This window comes from Sturnira hondurensis, unplaced genomic scaffold, assembly GCF_014824575.4.
Source record: "Sturnira hondurensis isolate 20B ecotype Veracruz unplaced genomic scaffold, ASM1482457v3 Scaffold0023357, whole genome shotgun sequence".
Classification (NCBI taxonomy): Eukaryota; Metazoa; Chordata; class Mammalia; order Chiroptera; family Phyllostomidae; genus Sturnira; species Sturnira hondurensis.
Window position 1 is genome coordinate 1,854,387 of NW_028095988.1, and position 17,890 is coordinate 1,872,276.

The 17,890-nt window shown below is 50.7% G+C and overlaps 1 protein-coding gene across 6 annotated transcripts in view; it reads left to right on the plus strand.

The window, feature by feature from the left end:
- The window catches only part of IQSEC1 (IQ motif and Sec7 domain ArfGEF 1), a 452,933-nt gene that overhangs the window by 360,158 nt on the left and 74,885 nt on the right, over positions 1-17,890 (plus strand). For 2 of the 6 annotated variants that reach the window (XM_037037681.1, XM_037037678.1), the window contains exon 1: positions 1,284-1,557. The exons of the other annotated variants lie outside the window; for them this stretch is intronic. In XM_037037681.1, coding sequence (XP_036893576.1) covers positions 1,493-1,557 — 65 coding nt within the window. In that variant the 5' untranslated portion in view covers positions 1,284-1,492. Of the gene's footprint in view, positions 1-1,283; positions 1,558-17,890 lie in introns of those variants that run through there. 6 annotated transcript variants of the gene reach the window in all.

Consider the following 17,890-nt stretch of genomic DNA (forward strand, 5'->3'; position numbering starts at 1 on the left):
GTACCCTGGCACACTTAATTGGCTCTAGGGACTTCTCCGTTTCATGCTGCAAGCTGGGCTAGCTCAGCCCTCTTCTTTCACTGTCCCCTACACGAGCCCAGTTTGCCCATCTGAGAATAACGCTCATCAACAGGCCTTTTGCACCACCCCCTCCAAATGAAAGATTTAAAAGGACACAAGATGGTTGGCACTACTTTTGTGGGCCCACACTTCCTGTCTCCCACAGAACTGCCAGCTGCCTGGTCCAAGAAATAGAATTGCAGGTGGGGTAACCCAGGGCAGGTGGGGTGGCCCAAGACAGGTCAGGTTTTGATTATATCTGTGCCTGCCTGATATCTGCCAACCACATTTGGGCATTCCACAAGTGTGGGTGTGGGGCACTGTGTGTGCCTTCGTGAAGCCCAAGGACAACTGGACGGATAATAAACAAATAAATATGCAGATCGAGAACAGCAAGCCATGATTGCTTATATATAGTAGGGTGAGCTGGGCTGAGCAGCCTGGGAGAGGAGAAGGTGTGGGGAAGCCCCGTAGTTAACCCAGTTAAGCTGAACCTCAGTTTCTTCTTCTGGAAAATGGGACCTGTAATAACTCTACAACATCACAATGTTGTCTTGAGGACCAAATATCAGTAAAGAGTTCTAAAATATGAATTAGTATTACTTCAAGCTTGCCATGGGGGTCTGAAAGTTGTCTCTGAGTGAGGGAAGTTCAGGAGCTTGGACGGACTTAGGGAGAAAGAAGCCGCTTCCATTAGATTCCCACCAAAAAGTCCCCAAAAGGGCGTCCCCAGTCTCAAGACCCACTCCTTTCTCTAGGGCAAGAGCATCAGAGTACCAAAATTACATCATTCGGGACAGCCAAAGCCCCGTTTTATGAACTGCAGCCAAAGTCAGGATTGGCAGAGATTGGCAACATCAACAGAGCATGACTACAGATATCTGGTCTGAGCTGTTGTATTTGTTGTGCTTGCACGTTGGGGAGGTAGACATAGAAATTAGGGATATCTGTGTTGGAGAAGTGCACAGTCCTCCCAGAAAAGGGCCAGTCTGAGAATCCCGCCGCTGCTCTAGTCACCCTTCTAGCTCCGTGGATCTGCTGTCCCACCTCTTTGTGAAGCCCTGCCCCTTTCGGCCGGCCTGGCCGGCTCCCTCCCTGCGGCCCCTCTTCCTAGCCACGCCCCCTAGCTCCTCCCCCCTCCCGGGCCACATTCCTCCGGCTGGGCCTCGGTTAGCGCCCGGCGGGCGGGGCGGCGACGGCTGAGGAGGGGGAGGGGGGTGGGATTAGCTGGCGTGGGGGTCGGACTTGGGGCCCGGAGCGGTGGGAACTGGCGGGCGCTGGTGGTCTCCAGGGTAATCTTGTGGCGGGTGATCAAGTCTTTTGGTGGTCGGGTATAGGCCCTGGGATCCGGCCGCCCCTGGCGGGAGTAGGCAGCTCTCTGCCCGGCCTGGGCCTCTGGCGCCGGGCCCCGTCAGCTCCTAACGCAGCCACCATGTGGTGCCTACACTGCAACTCGGAGCGGACCCAATCCCTGTTGGAGCTAGAGCTTGACTGCGGGTAAGGGCACTCCGGGCAGGGCCGAGGCCGGGGCGGGGGTGGGGGGAAGGGGGGCCAGGCGCGGGAGCTCCGGCGGGAGGGTGGAGGGGAGGGGCTGAACTCAGATCCGCTGGTAGGCAGGGCCCTGGGTGGGGTCGGGTGGGGTCGGGTGGGGTGACCGCAGTACCCCAAGCACTACTCACTTGAGTGCAGTGTGTTGAGGGTTTGTGAGAGCTGGGCGCTGTGTTCTGTTGTTGTGCGATGGTTTGTTAGAGAGTGCCCGGGATGTGAGTGTGTGTACCACTGAGAGGCTTCGGAAATGGGTGTTGCGAGAGTTGTGAGACTGTCGGGACCGGTGCCTGTGTGTGAGAGAGGGAGGACTGTGACAGGGTACAGTGTGTCTGTATTAGTGTGTGTGAACCAGACCCAGGCCCTGAGAGTGTGCGTGTGAGTAAAAGATACTGTCTGGATGGGAAGCCTGTGTGTGTGTGTGTTCATGCTCATGATTGACTGGATACATATGTGGGAGAAACCGATAGGAGTTGTTCTGTGGTGGGAGGCCGGACAAGTAATTGGGAGTTTGTGAGAAGGAGCGTGTCCAGTGGGCCACTGTGCTTGCGACGGATGGCAACCCTGGGCCAGAGACTGACACGAAGTCCTCCTGCAGGCCTGTTTATGCAAGACCCTAGTCCTGTTTTGGGGGTCATGTATGTGCTCTGACATGGAGTGTGTGCAAGGCTGAGGGACCCGTTAAAGTGCTGTGATAGGAGTGCTCCAGGCGTGGGGGGGTGGCTGGGAGTGCACTGGGGCACTTGGAGCTGAGGGAGGTTGAATTCTGTGCAGCTCCTGTTGTGGCTGCGAGGAGGCTGCTGGTGGGATTGGGGGTGTTTGTTTATGTACACCTGGTGTAGTCAGGAATGGAGTGTGGGGGTGGGGGTGGCAGGGATGAATTCTTGTCCCAGAGACCAGCCCTTTTCTGCTTCAGGGCCTGTGGCTGGCTGGCTGGCTGAGCATCAAAGGGCCCACCCATATTTATGGCCGGAGAGGGAGAAAGAGAGTGTGTATGTGCTGGGAATATTGATATCCTTGCTCCACTAGCCAGCACAGCTGCTCCCTGAGCTGTCTGCAGGCCCCTCCTAGGAGCAGGGCTGTGGAGTGGAGGGGATTTGTTGACAAGTGATTTGACTGTGTCAGGCCCCCTGGGGGGAGGCCCACCAGCAACCAGTTGATCTTTGAATTAAAAAATTCTGCAGCCTGTGTCTGGCAGTTGCACTGAGAACATGTGTATGTCCCCTCTGCCCCCTCCTCACCCCAGGGGCCTGAGGCTATGGGCCTGAGGCTTCATGTGTGGTGGTGAGGGTGCAGTTCCCAAGGACCCACTGCTCCTTGCATCTGGGGTGGAGGCCGAGCAAGCCACAGCTGCAGCACCAGCTGTCTGGAATGAGTGGATCAGTCTGAGAATGAGGGTCCTGATATTCATATCCCACATGTGCCACTGCCTTAAGCAGCTGTCCCACCTAGTATTGTGTTTGCATTCTTGTTCTTATGGTACTGGCATTCCTATCACAGGAGGGAAAACTGAGTTTGAGTGTTCAGTCTTCTCAGCACTAAGGCTCTGTGGTTTACTGAGAGCCTGCTGTATATAGCCTCTGCTCTAGGCTGTATTTGCTCACCCTTCAGCCTCAGAGCAGGTGGGTCACATTTGCTCCCCAGTGCCTGGGATGTGGTTCCGGGGAAGCCTGGGAGAGTGCTGGAGAGAATCAGCTCAGCTTCTGGCCTGCAGAGGGAAGCTCAGCCAGGAGGACCTTCCACTGGCCACCTTGCCCCTACCCAGAGTCTTTCCAGCTGGCCATCTCCTCCTCTCTAAACTCTGAAAGGATGCAGCTTGCTTCAGAAACCTTGGGAGAACCCCATTCGATAACAGTCCAAGACACCCTCTCTTGGTACACCCTGCAAGTGCAGGCTTTTCTAACAGCCCTTGTGTACGGTGCCTAATGCTTTGACATTTGAGCCTTGTGGCAGCCCCAGTCTTTCCCTACCTCCCTTTCTAAATGGGCACTTTAAGATAGGGAATCCAGTAACTTGAGCAGAATATTACAAGGGGAGCCTGAAGTAAAACCCAGACATTCTGATGTTGGGCCTCTCTGGAGGGCCCCTGCCAGCCCTGCTGGGATTTTCAGGCTTTTGCTCATAGAAGTTTGACTGTGAACTAGTTGTTAATATTTACATAGCTTCAGTTCAAAAACACGAACAGAACTTACATCTGCACAAACAGTGAAGTGCCTGAGCAAATAGGTGTTTCTGGGAGGGATTGGACAGAGCTCCCTGGACTACGGGAGCTGTGTGTGTATGTGTGTGTGTGTGTGCTCACGCATGTGCACGCACGTGCGCACATGGGTATTTTATCTGGCTGGATTTGGTGGAGCATGGGATCATGGTTTGCCGGGAGAATCTGTGAGTTTAGGGCAGTAAGAGGCAAACAGACTTTGTTTTAAATCATAAGTCAGCTTTGTGAGTTTGTGCAGTTACCACAGCCCTCTGGGCCTCAGTCCCTTCATCCATGGAAGGTGGTGATAATGCTGCCACACGGAGGTGTCTGAGAGAGTGGACGTCTAGAAGCCCTTGCCCAGCTGGCCAGCTCCAGGTCTTCAGTCCAATGCTGTGATCATTCCAGTCAGCATTCTTCTCTTCTCACTGCCAGTAGCCCTTTGGATTTTCTTCCTTCCTCTTTTGTAAATTTCCTTTGAATTATGATGAGGCGTGGAATATCCGTCCACCAAGTACAGTGGCAAGATGACAGCACAGCTCTGATGGGCTTCGATCCAGCCAGGCCTGGGGAGAGTTCCGCAGAGGTGGCCTGGGTGCCCTGTGAAAGTGTGTTTGTGTGGTGAAGGAGGATGCTCAGAGTCTGAGTGTGATTTATTATTTGTCCTCAAAAGCAAATCATAATGAGGTTAAAGGCCATTAAGGCTCCTGAAGAATTAATTGGTGTGGCCTTACAGAGTCTGGCTGCTGCTCCTCCTGCATGAGCTGCTGCCGAGAGAAAATTGATGGCGATTATGGTAGAAAACATGGCATGGTTCCACCTGGGCCTGCCACTCTTCTGGCTGCCATGGCTGAACTCCTAGTTGGGTGAGTGTGCCCCTCCAAGCCGTAGGCCCAACAAGGGAGGCATAGCCATCGTGAGCGAGTGAATGAGCCGGTGAAGGCAGGCATGCTCTCCTGAGCTTGGAGGAGTGCTTTGTTCTCTGGGAAGACGTGTGACCCAAGGGCACCCAGTGTTGCACTTTCCTGCATTTCTTCATTTACTCACCAAACAGTTTGTGCTACATTGTGCTAGGCTCTGGGCTAGATGTAGAGGAACCAAGGTGAATAATGTGAAGCTGTGCATCATAGAACACAGGCCTTGGGGTCCCACAAGACCCTGATTCCACCTCTTCCCAGCTGACTTCAGGTATGTTGCCTGCCCGATCTGGGCCATAATTTTTGTCATCGATGAAATGGGGCCAAAATGACCTCTTCAGGGGATGTACAGCTTTGCATACTGGCTGTTCATTCATTGTCATCGATGAAATGGGGCCAAAATGACCTCTTCAGGGGATGTACAGCTTTGCATACTGGCTGTTCATTCATTGTCATCAATGAAATGGGGCCAAAATGACCTCTTCAGGGGATGTACAGCTTTGCATACTGGCTGGCGCATATTAGATGCCCCCACCCCCAAATGGCAGCTGTTGTCTCTATCATTACTACTACCACCTTTTCCTGTCTGTGAAATTTCTGCTAAATTAAAGTGGTTCTTTGCACTTTATCATTTTGCCAGTTTCTGGTTGAAGACGGTTTGTGGAGCCTCCATGGCTTTTTGTGAAATCTTTTCTTGAGGGGCTGAGGCCTGGTCCTAGTTGCTTTGACTTTAGTATCTTTATTTGTTATTCACATGTGGCTGTGGCTTCTCTGCTCCTTGATGGAAAGGATTATTCTTCCCATTTTATTTTATGGTGTATGGCTTCCTAACCTGGTGACTGTTTAATGTGAACTTAAGGCCCAGATGTGGCACCATAGCAAGAGCTCCCTCCCTCCGTATATACGTGGGACTATGCCAGTATTATTTTTCCCCGTGTGCAAAGGTCCAAGTAGTAATGGTAATAATAGCAAAGGTTGCCATTTAATGAACTCTGTGTGAAGTAAATACCTAATTCTCAAAGCAATTTATAAGTAAGGGCTTCTGCTGTTCTCAGTTTTTCAGATGGAGGAAGGTTGCATGACTTGCCCAGAGTCACCAACCACTAAGTGCTGGAGCTGGGATTCAGTCTGCCTGTTTTCAGGGCCTGTGCTGTCCATAGCCAGGCTCTGCTCCCTCTGGAGTTAAATAATCTTCAGCAAAATGTGTCACCATTGCACATGGAGCCTTTTCATCTTTTCCAAGCCACAGAACAGGTGTTGGGTATCCCCCAGTGTCAAGATTCCCAGAATATTCCCCCAATTTGGTATCCCCTGAGCTCTCTGGATTCTCCTGGTATCTAACAAGACCCCACAGACCCCAAGGCCTGCTTTCCCAAACACTCCAGTGGGATTCTGAGGCAGTGTCCTTTGACCTTGAGGACTTGTGGCATTCTGGGGGCAGCATGCTTGCCTCAGGCCAGCCTAGGTGTTGGAGCAGGGTCTTGGGGACAACAGCTGACACACTGTGAGACCAGTGCAAATGGCTTTTTCATGGTGAGGAAACCCAAGGCCAGGAGGGCCTTTGACATCATTAGGGGACATACATGTATGTGGGATGCTGAACTCGATCCCATGGGAAGAGAGAGGGACCATTAATAAACTGGAGAATTTGGAAAATCACCGTTAATTAGTGGATGATCTCCCCATTTGGGTTCCTCGAAATCACCTCCTAGACTGCGTTGGAGTCTCTCTGCCAATGTGAATGCTTTCTCCCCAAATAATGTTTGTTTTTCTATTTCTGGCTGGAAGGTTAGGTGGTATGAGGATTAAATGTGTTAATATGTGTAAAACATTTAAAATGCTGCTTTATTGTATTATAGTAAGCACTCAATAAATGTTCATGATAACCATTGCAATTGTTCTTATTTATCCTGATTATTACTAAGCTTAGAAGGGCCTCTTCCTCCAGAGACAGGAGGCCTCCCAGAGAGGGCAGAGCTGGCTACGGTGAGCTGTTGGCATTTGGCTTCCCCAGAGGTTCTGGCATCAGTCATCTCCTCACATCTCCTTTCTGAGCCTCAGTTTCCGCATCTATGAAGGTAGATGAACCTTGACCCTTCATGACCTTTGTGATCGTTTGCTGAGGGAGCATGGTCAAGGGAGCAGGTCCTGTAGCCAGGCTGTCTGTCTATAATACCCTTGACCCCAGTTCTGATCCTCACATGCTCTGTGATCTTGGCCATGTTCCTTAGCCTCTCCATGCCTCAGTTTCTCTATTTGTAGCATGGGGTGCCACTAGCAGTTCATGGAGTTGTTGTAAAGATTGGGTTAATACACACCGAGTATCTAAATAGCACAAAGGAAACACCTGGTACATGGTGGCTTTTAGTGAGCATTTCATAGCTGAGGGGTTCTACTGTGCTGGAACTAGATTGTGTGACTTCTTTAGGGGAGATGTGTTGCTAGATGGGAGTGAGTGGATATCCCTCTTTTTAGCTGTGGACAAGGCCAGGTTTAAGAGAGAGATGGTGATGAGGGAAGCATTTGAAGGGCCAGGGCCATTCCTGGTGTGAGAGTGGCCATGGCAACTGGGGGTGAGTCAGATCGTGGACTGGGTGAGAAGGGACTAAAGCTGTGTGTGCTTATAGCCACTGTCCCCAGGTTTCCCTAGATTTAAATAGCCCACTGAGAGCGGACAGTTAAAAGTATTTTGCCTGTGGATTAGAGAACTTTCAACTCAGCTAGGGTAAAGATTTCTTAGACAAAGATGGGCAAATGGCCTGCAATACGGTAGCATCTGACACTTGGGTGGGCTTTTGATTTTATACATACGTATTTTATTTCAGCCTCCCAAGAGTCCTGTCAAGTAGCTGGTATCATTCCCATTTTACAGACAAGGATACTGAGATGAGAAAAAACTCAACTAGCATATTCAAACTTTGCAGGATATAGATTTATTTGGTCGTCTGGTTAATGTAGAACTTTCTCCTTCCTGACATTGTTGTTGGGCTTGAGCTTTCCAGAATGGAGGATGAGGCAGAGGCAGAAAGAGATAGGGGAGTGGGGGGAGAGAAACCTGCAGGACCCCCACAGGACCCCAGCACTTGTGGGTGGACACAGAGCTGCATCTCACTTTGCAGAGGGACACAGCACCCTTCAAAGCTCTGACTAGTACCCTGGAATCTCAAAAACACTCTTGCCATCCCCAGGAGGCCATGTGGATGTAATAACTGGTCTCCAGATTCCCTGTTGGTCTTGGGATGACGCTGAACGAGCGATGACAGGAGAGAAGGAGCTGGAGGGGTACAGATTCCTAGTAGGTGTTCAGTGAACGCCAGACACTCTGTGGTTGTTACTAATGAGTGTATCCACCACAGTTACTCTGCAAGCCCTGGACAGGACCCTGAAGTGCAGTTAGTCCTGGGTGTGAGCTGGAGAGGAAGTGTTTGAGGAAGTCGCTCTTTTCTCTGCTATTGGAGGAGGGGAGGTGCAGGCATGCAGAGGTGAGTTCTCTGTTCCCTCTAGGGCCCTTGACCCTTCTCAGAGTTATAATATAAATGTGCACGGTTTGGGGTTTTCGCCTCCACCTAATAAAAGTGCCACACTAGCTCAGGAATATTTGATTCTTTGATGTGGATAGCAAATTCTTAGCACTATTTCGAACTTTTTCTTACAGAAAATTTTAAACATACTCAGAATGTAGAATGGAACGGTGATCCCCAGGGGCAATTTTATTTTGTTGCCCCCAGATTATTTTGAAGCAAATACCAGACATTTTGTTGAGTTTACATCAAGGACTTGCCACCTGGCCAGCCTCATTTCTGGCAGTGGAGGCGTCATGTTGCTGGGTGGGCCTTTAGAGCAGAGCTTTTCCTCAACAGCCCTTGGCTGTGCCGGTTGCCTGGGCCAGCTTCCCAGCCTAGAAGACCAAGTGCCTGCCCCATTTGGGGAAATCTCTGCGGGAGGCCCCGTGTCTGGAAGTGAGTAGGGGAAGCGAGCCTTTGAGTCCCTATCAGATAGGGCTTTCCTGGGGGCAGGGTTACCCAAGGCACTTGCCTTCATGCCTTGGCTCCCCCAGCAAGACTGGGACTCTCTGCTGAGTGTCCCCACAGGGTCCTTCCTGCTGTCCCTGGGTTGCCCATTGGCAGGTGGTAGAGCTGGGCAGTGGCACCTGCCTCCCTTCCTACCCCCAGACAGATTGGCCTCTCACCTTGCTTGGCCTCTGGGCAGCCTGACGTACCGCCTTTGATGCCTCTTCTCTCTGGCTCCAGCCACGCTGCAGCCCCTTCCCAGTGCACCTGGCCAGCTCCTCTCCCACCTTGTGCTGGTGTCAGCACTAGGTTTTCTCAGGCCCCTGCCAGGCCCTCTTCTCGCCACAGTCTCTTTCATCCTGTGACTTCTCACCTGGCTCCTTATTAACTTTCACTCTCCTAATCTACTTCTCCGTGTCTTCATCCACCTCCTCAGCCTCTGCCCAGAAAGCTGGAGTTACCCCAACCCCCTTTTCACCTTTAACCAAGGTATGCCCGTCGTCACTCTGCTGGGCCCTCTCATGGTGCTGCATTGGGAGCCTGGCACATAGTAGATGCTCAAGAAATTTTAGTTGCTATCGTTCTTAGGAGTATATTATTAGTACCCCTAACACTATGTCTAACACAGTGCTTGGCACATGGAGGGCCTTCAACCAAGTTTAGGTAAAAAACCAATTATTAGGCCCAAGTTCTGCTCTGTACCAGTGACCACCCCCGATCAGATCACCCCTTGCTCTCAGATACAGGTGCTGGTGTTGTATCAGATGGTCTGGTGCCTATTTCTGAGCTAAGGCTGCTCCTGAAGACCTCTTTCTGCTGTTGCCTGCTCGTTGCCTGATAGCCCTCACTTAGTCCTTGTGATGCCCCTGTGATGTGGGGAAGTCCTGACAATCCTATGTTGCGATACTGACAGCAGCTTCCCCAAACACTTTCTTGGTGACACGCCCCAGGCTGAGGATTTGTGTGTATGGTACTCGGCAGAGAGGTATATGGTATCCCCATTTTATGGCTAAGAAACTGAGGCACAGAGAAGCCAAGTCACTTGCCCAGGGTCACACATTCCTGCCTGCCAGGTGCCAAATAGTCTCCAGGGAAGGGTTCTGTGTGGCAGCATTACAGTTGCAGGAGATTAAGAAAGGCAGCGTTCCCTACCCTGAGACTTTATTCTTACTGCCCACACCGGGGGTGTCAGACTCATTTTCACCAGGGGCCACATCAGCCGTGCAGTTGCCTTCAAAGGGCTGAACGTAATGTTAGGACTGTATAAATGTAACTTCTCCTTAACAATGAAGTGAGAGCTTGGCGTTGCTGCCGCTGGGTAGAAACAAGGGGCCAGGCCGGATAAAACAAGGCAGAGGGCCTTGTGTTTGCCACCTGTGCCCTAGACCCTGTCTGCACACCTGCTCTCCGGACCATGTACAGAGGGGGGCCAGTCAGTCAGATGTTGACATGCTGTGGAGCCTTGTGGCTACAGGCTCATGTCCTAAAACAGCAGGAGGAGTTTGGTTGGGCAGACAAGGCAGGTGGGCTTTTCCTCACAGAAGGAGCATGACAGAGGTGAAGATGGAAAGTAGCTTTGCTCCATCTGCCGGTGGACCAGTGCCTCAGTCAGCCTCCGCCCTCATCACCCTCTGTGTGAATTATGCGGCCTCTCTGTGCCTCAGTTTCTCCATCTACGAAATGGAAGGACGATCTAGCAGCTACTTGAACAGGTGGTTTTCTACAACACCAAGGATGAGCCCTCATGTAAACTATATACGCTGGGTGATAACGGCGTGTATGTAGGTTCATCAACTGTCAGGAGGTTGATCGCGGGGACCCTGTGCATGTAGGGTGAGAGCTATATGAGAACTCTGCACTTCCTGTTCATTTTTGCAGGGATCCTAAAAACTACTTTAAAAATTAAAGATCTGCTTTAAAAAAGTTGTCATGGGATGCCATGTATGAGTCCCACACGAAGTGTCAGCAGTGCCTGGCATAGCAGCTGTTACCTGTCATTGTGTTGTTATTCTTTCCACCGCTATCAGTTCATTGATTCTGTAGTGTGCTTTTTTCAGACAGAGGGAGAAAAATGAGAGAAACATTGATGTGAGAGAGAAACACTGATGTGAGAGAGAAACATCAATCAATTGCCCTCCCCTCTGCCCCACTGTGCACCCTGACCAGGGATCAAACCTGCAGCCTAAATATGTGCCCTGACTAGGAATTGAACCCTCAACCTTTTGGTGCATGAGATGATGCTCCAACCAACTGAACCACCTGCCCAGGGCTCTACAGCTTGCTTTTTTGACCACCGTGCGGGCACTGAGAACACACATGTATAGCTCACCCCCCTCCTGGGTTGGCTCTCAGTTGGGCAGAGGAGTCTTGTGGGCGCTCATGGCCTGTGCTCCCTCTAGTGTGGGGCACCAAGTGTCCCAAGAGGAACAGTGTCGGTGACCTGGCACAGCAGCACAGAGCTGCCAGGCCGCCCCGCAGAGAGGCAGAGAGGTATATGGTATCCCCATTTTATGGCTAAGAAACTGAGGCACAGAGAAGCCAAGTCACTCCGGCCCACAGGGACGGAGCTTCAGTGTAACACGGGTCAGCACAACATTCCATGGTCTGGGAGGTGGACAGGGCTGGGGTGTGGGTGCCACACTGAGCAGTTTGGACCATGACAAAAACTTTAAGCCAGCAAGGACTTGGGCAGTTTGCATTTTAGAAAGTGTTTTCTGGCAGCCAAGGGTGGGCAGGTAGCAGTGGGGAGCCCTGAGGACAGCTTGGTGGAGGTGGCAGTTTCAGATGGGACTGGAGAACTGGGGTCAAGATTGTCCTGGGCTCTGCAAGGGCCACATGCCTGGTGGCTCTGACCAACAGAGTGGGCCAGGGGCAGAGAGGCCTGGAAGATAGGCGTTTTTCTCCTCCTCTGGGCACAGCCCGTGCCTCACTTCCAGCACCCCTGGGGGATCCGTGGGCCCAGCCCAGCTCTACCAGCTGGAGCCTTCCACAGAGATCTGCTTTATTTAAGTTCATATTGTGTATATGGAAACAACTAGAAGCCTCTGTGTTTATTTTGGCTCAGCTGAGAAGATTTTTGGTTCTGTGCACACACATTGAAAATCTTGACGAGCAAGCCAAGGGGTTAGAAGCTCTGGTCATCTTTATGCAGTCAAAACCAGTGAGAACTGGCCTGGCTTAGCCGGGGGTGAGGGTCTGGCAGAGGGCAGGCTGTAGAAAATGGCTAATAAAAAAGTACAAAAAGGACAGAGGTGACGCTAGTTGCAGAGGAGACCATGACGAGGGAAGCAGTTTTGTAAACCTTGGTGCTCCAGACCGGATAAGCTATGAGTAAGAATGAAAGGAAAGGGGCTTTTCAAAGTATAAAGGTCTATGTGGACATCCCAGAGATGTTTCTGGTGTTCTGAGCGGGGAGTGCTTGATTTGGTGTTGGGTTGGAGAGCACTTCTCCGAATGTCCTTCTGGCCTTGACAGTCCAGGCAAAGCCTCTCAGTTGAGTTTGCTGATGGATGATGCAGAACAGAAATAGCCCCACATGTTTGCACAGGGATTTGCAGTCGGCAAAGCGTGTCCTTACTCAGTTCCCACATTGCCGTTGGGTAAGTGGGGCAGGAATGATACCCATTGCAAGATGGAGGCCCTGAGAGGTGAGGTAACCTGCTCCAGGTCACTCAACCCAGAGGTGGGGACACTGGATTTGACCTGAGCTAATCTCTTAGCAGCGCTTCCCAACATGTGGGTGTGTCTGGAGCCACAGGGGCATCGTTGAGAACATACACAGGTAAAGGGTCTGCTGAAGGTGGGCAGAGCTGGGGTTCAAACCCTAGCACATCACCTGAGAGTCTAGTTTTGAAATAAACACCAGGTATCAGGTACCTTTTAAATGATATCTTAACTCTGTGAAACTGAGGAACGAGATGTCTGGTGCATCGCAGCTTGGTGACTCTGCCAACCATAGGACTGTGGGTCGTGGTCAGTGTGGTGGCATTACTTTGATGGGGTCCTGGGAAAATCAAATACTGAAAGGATGCAGCAGAGCGGGAAGACCTTGGCATTCCCACCAACTCTGCAGAGCTGTGGGATTTCTTGAACCCTGTCCCTTGGGACTTGGTGTCTATATCGGGTTCCTTGGGAGTGACTGACCCCGGAGCTATAGATCTGACTTCTGCTCTTTGAGTTGGATCTTGAGTTTTGTTTTCTTGTTCATTTTTGTTTGTTTGTTTGTTTGTTTGTTTGTTGTTACTTTTGCAGGCATTGGAGGGAGATACAGATGCCCTTGATAGGCAGGAAGGTGACGTGAGGGAGAGGAGAAGGCAGGTGCCGTCAGGACTGTGGGGATGGGACAGCATGTGAGTCTGACGGGTGGCTGCCATCACTGCCTCTGACTGTTATCAAGCGGGTGTACGGATGGCATGTGACCATATCCTTTCTACTCCCCCTCAGAGAGAAGTCAGAAGACTGGATTTTCAAATAAGATCTCTAGATTGTAAAGTGCAGGTGATTCATTTTAGGTTTTTTCCCCCAACATGCTGTTTGGTCCGGGGACAGTCAGTCGGGAGCTCTGTGTTGAGACCTATTGAGCTCCTTGCACAGAGGGCCTGTCTCTTAGATAGCTTTGTGCTGTCTAAAGTGCCCATATAAGGGGAGGCAGGGACACACTGGCTGGGTGGCTAAGTTGGTTGGAGTGTCATCCCATGTAACAGAAGGTCATGGCTTTGATTCCCAGTCAGAGCACATACCTAGGTTGCAAGTTCGATCCCCAGTCAGGTATGTACAGGAGGCAACCAATCAATGTTTCTCTTTCACATCTCTGTTTTTTTTTCCTCTCTCCTCCTTCCTCTCTGTCTAAAATCAGTAAATATATCCTTGGGTGAGGATTTAAAAAATAATAATAGTAATACTGAAAAACAAGCAGTGGCAGGGTGGGCACTAGGCCTGACTGTTCAGTTGCTCTAGGCCTCCCAGCCAGATATCCCAGCAGGGAGGCCCAGGGTCCCGGATGGATGGGCCTGACCTTTGCCTTGGTCCTTACCCAAATGGCTCAGGGGGGATAAAGGGCTTTTTCACCACCTCTCTGGAAAGGCTGCAGGGCTGGCATTGGAGGCCTGATTTTCCTCTTGGGTTCGGCGTGTCCCCTGGTTTGGTGCTTTGGTCGTGGGGTGTGGGGTGGGACCCTCAGGCAGGTTAAAGGCCTCAGACAGTAATGCCACCATGAGTGGCACCTCCTCAGGCAGAGGTCCTATTGGGCTCGATTGTAGGATGTTTGTGTAGGCCCCTCCCCCTTCCCAAGGGCCTCATGGCAGCTGGCTTTGAGCTCAAATAAAAGTACGTGTTTGCCAGCCTTACGGGTGGGTCTCTGTTTCTGATTCCTGTCTGCGTCTTCACTAGTGCTGTCCAGCCAGCTTCCCAGGGTTTTGGGATGTGGGCCCAACGAACCTGAGCCGGGGTGTCCCTGAGGGGTGGGACTGCATGCATACCCTATTCCCTTGTGACTAGAGACCTGGGAAGTTGTGTTCTGGGTGTAGAATGTATGTTTGTACCTTAGAGAAAATTTGACAGTTTCTGCAGCTGTTTAGAATTTCCAAGGACCAGCTGTAGGGCAAAGGAGTAGTATGGACACAGGTCCCATCACAACTGTGCCCTGAGTNCTGAGCCGGGGTGTCCCTGGAGGGATGGGACTGCATGCATACCCTATTCCCTTGTGACTAGAGACCTGGGAAGTTGTGTTCTGGGTGTAGAATGTATGTTTGTACCTTAGAGAAAATTTGACAGTTTCTGCAGCTGTTTAGAATTTCCAAGGACCAGCTGTAGGGCAAAGGAGTGAGTATGGACACAGGTCCCATCACAACTGTGCCCTGAGTGTCACTTGTGTGATCTGGTTAAGTCTCTCTCCCCTCCAGGCCTTGGTTGTTGGGAGTGAATGAGGTGGCATAGGTGAAATGCCAGGGGAGGCTGGGGTGAGGGTAGTACCACTCAAAGCTCTTAGAAGAAGGAGAGAAGGTTGTGGTCCTCAAGGCTTCTGGGTAGGGAAATGCTGAGGCATGCAGCCACCATTGGGGAGGATGTGCTCAGTAGCTCTGAGGCTTTGGAGCCTGAGTATTCATAGGGCATCGTTGTTCCCATCTCTGTATTTGTTGAATGAATGAATGGACGAACGAACCAACAAATGAATGATTTTCCAGGTTTATTCTGGTTCCTTAGTCACTGGTAGTATCCTCTTGTTCCAAACCCTATTCTCTCTTAGGGGACACCTGAGCAAGGAACAGGCTAAATACGCAGCCACCTCTCTGCCTTTCCAGAATTGACTCTCTAATGCAGGGGCATCAAACTCATTTTCACCAGGGGCCACATCAGCCTCATGTGGGCTGAATGTAATTTCAAAGGGCCGAATATAATTTTAGGACTGTATAAATGTAACTTTTCCTTAACTAGGGGCAAGGAGCTATACATTTGGTCCTTTGAAGGCAACTACAAGGCTGATGTGGCCCCCGGTGAAAATAAGTTTGACACTCTTGCATCTAATGTCAAGAGACAGATTTATAAATCAGAATGAATGAGAAGAAGTAGTCAGATAAGGAGGCGTGGTATGAGGAAACCCAAGAACCCAAGAACTCCTTGCTGATGGAGGCTGTGGAGATCCAGAACACCCTTCTTTCTGCCTGGTGACCCCTTTCTCCACCTGTGCCATACTCTGAGTGGCTTGGAACACCGTGCACTGGTACCCACATTCCATGAGGGACCTCCTGCAGGCCCTGCAATGGGCACTGTGTTTATGCACAGCCAAGACCCTTGGCCCTCTCTGATGGGAACCCCTAACGTTGTAAACACACAGGGGAGATCCCATTGCAGGTTCTTGAGGCTGACTTCCGACCCCTTCTTGTCCATGGGACCCTGAATTTTAATCTCCAAATCCCACTCTGGTCCTCTAGTGTGGTTTTTTTTAATGTATTTTATTGATTATGCTGTTACAGTTGTCCCAATTTTTTGCTCCCTTTCATTCCCCCTCTGCCTTGCACCCCCCTCCCATCAGCATCCCCTCCGCCCACCTCAGTTTTCATGTCCATGGTATACGTATAAGTTCTTTGGCTTCCCCACTTTCTATACTATTCTTAACCTCCCCCTGTCTATTTTGTACCTACCATTTATGCTTCTTATTCCCTGTACCTTTTCCCCCCTCTCTCCTCCTCCCAGTCCCCCACTGACAACCCTCCATGTGATCTCCATTTCTGTTATTCTGTTCCTGTTCTAGTTGTCTGCTTAGTTTGTTTTTGTTTTTGTTTTTTCAGGTTCACTTGTTGATAGTTGGGAATTTGTTGTCATTTTACTGTTCATAATTTTTATCTTCTTCTTAGATAAGTCCCTTTAACATTTCATATAATAAGGGCTTGGTGATGATGAACTCCTTTAACTTGACCTTATCTGGGAAGCACTTTATCTGCCCTTCCATTCTAAATGGTAGTTCTGCTGGATACTGTAACCTCGGATGTCCAAGCTGTTTTAATGAGAGTGGCTCACCTGGCTGGTGTGGTTCAGTGGATTGAGCGCCGCTCTGCAAACCAAAGGGTTGCTGGTTGGATTCCTAGTCAGGACGCATGCCTGGGTTGCAGGCCTAGTCCTAAGTAGGAGGCACACAAGAGGCAACCACACATTGATGTTTCTTTCCCTCTCTTTCTCCCTCCCTTTCCCTCTCTCTAAAAATAAATCAATAAAATTTTTTTTTAAAAGAGAGAGAAAGTGACTCAGTTGTGAGAAGACTCCATGGTGGGAAGGTCTAGCCTGGCTCCGCAGGCAGGCAGACAGATGTCCTTAGGTTTGGGAGTGAGGCCTGGGCCTTGGAGGCTGGAGCTGCCGCCCCCTCAGGGACTAAAAGCCAACCTTGGCAAACACATTGATAGAATAGGGCAAGGGCCTAGTTTTGTGTGCTGGGTGCACAGGACATGAGACTTCTTTCATCCCTCTAAATGAGAATAAGCCCTGTCTGAAGAAGGGCACCATCTCAGCCCATCCTGGAATAATTCCTGTCTAATTAGGCTTAACATTAGCTGTCTGCAGGGCTAGTCTGACACTGGTTCCCCAACTCCACCGTGATGCCACCAAGTGAAAGCTTGATCCCTGATGTGCAGGTGGGAAATGAGGCTCAGAGAAGTTGGGCTAGAACCCAGGTTTCAGAGTCCAGCGCAGGCTCTGCTTCGGTCATGTCATTGCAACATTAGGGAGGTGAGTGCTCCGCAGAGCCCTGCAGAGCATTTGGGACCAGAGGGCAGGGAGTGTGAGTCAGCTGCCACTGCCCTGCTGACCTTAACCCTTCTCCAGCTTGGACAGCCAAGAAAACTGTACCTTTCCTGATCTACTTGAATGACCTGAGAAGTCCCCCTTGGCTCCTGACTGCTCCCTTCATTCCCTCCTGTGGCCTGCTCATCTCGCCAACAGCAACTGACACATGGGGAAATGCTGGGTGTTGGTCAGTAAGCAAAGCTCTAAAAATAGCCTCGTGCTTTGAGAAGTGTATTGTTTGAAGTCCTGTGTTATTATAGGTATATAAAAGCAACTTGTAGAGGTCTCAGTGCCTGGTGATTAGAGAGGTAAGCCTGTCAGTCAGACTTGGCAGGTTGGGAGGTCAGCAAGACCCTCTCCCTGAAGGGGGGGCGGTGTTCAGCCATCTGAGAGGTCAAGAGGTGTGGGGATGGAGACGGTGGTCAGGGGTAGGGTCTTGTGGGCCCAGTCTTTGCAACTGGACACAGGTTCAAAACAAACTCATTTTCTCATGGTTTGCCTAACTGAAACCTTGGGCTCCTGAAACTGGTCCTACCTTAGTCCCGGCTTATTGGGGGAAGGTATCGGTACCACTGACCCACGTCCCTTCCCCCCAGAGAAAATTGAGGACAACTGTTATAGGACATATTACAAAGGGGGGAGCTCCCCTTGGCTGTATCCCCACCCACTAAGTTTCTCCCCCTGTGCAGGGTCCTTTCCTTCTGGGAGCCCCTCCCACCATTCAGAAGTACCCTGGTGTCTTCCAGCTTTAAAAGCACAAGCCTGCAGCCTGTGTTCCTGTTCAGATGCCACTCCATTTCTACTTTCTTCTCAGCCACAAACCGCTAAAGTTATTTTCAGTTCCCACTGTTCTGCCACAGCTCTGTTTCTTACCCCACACAGCCCAA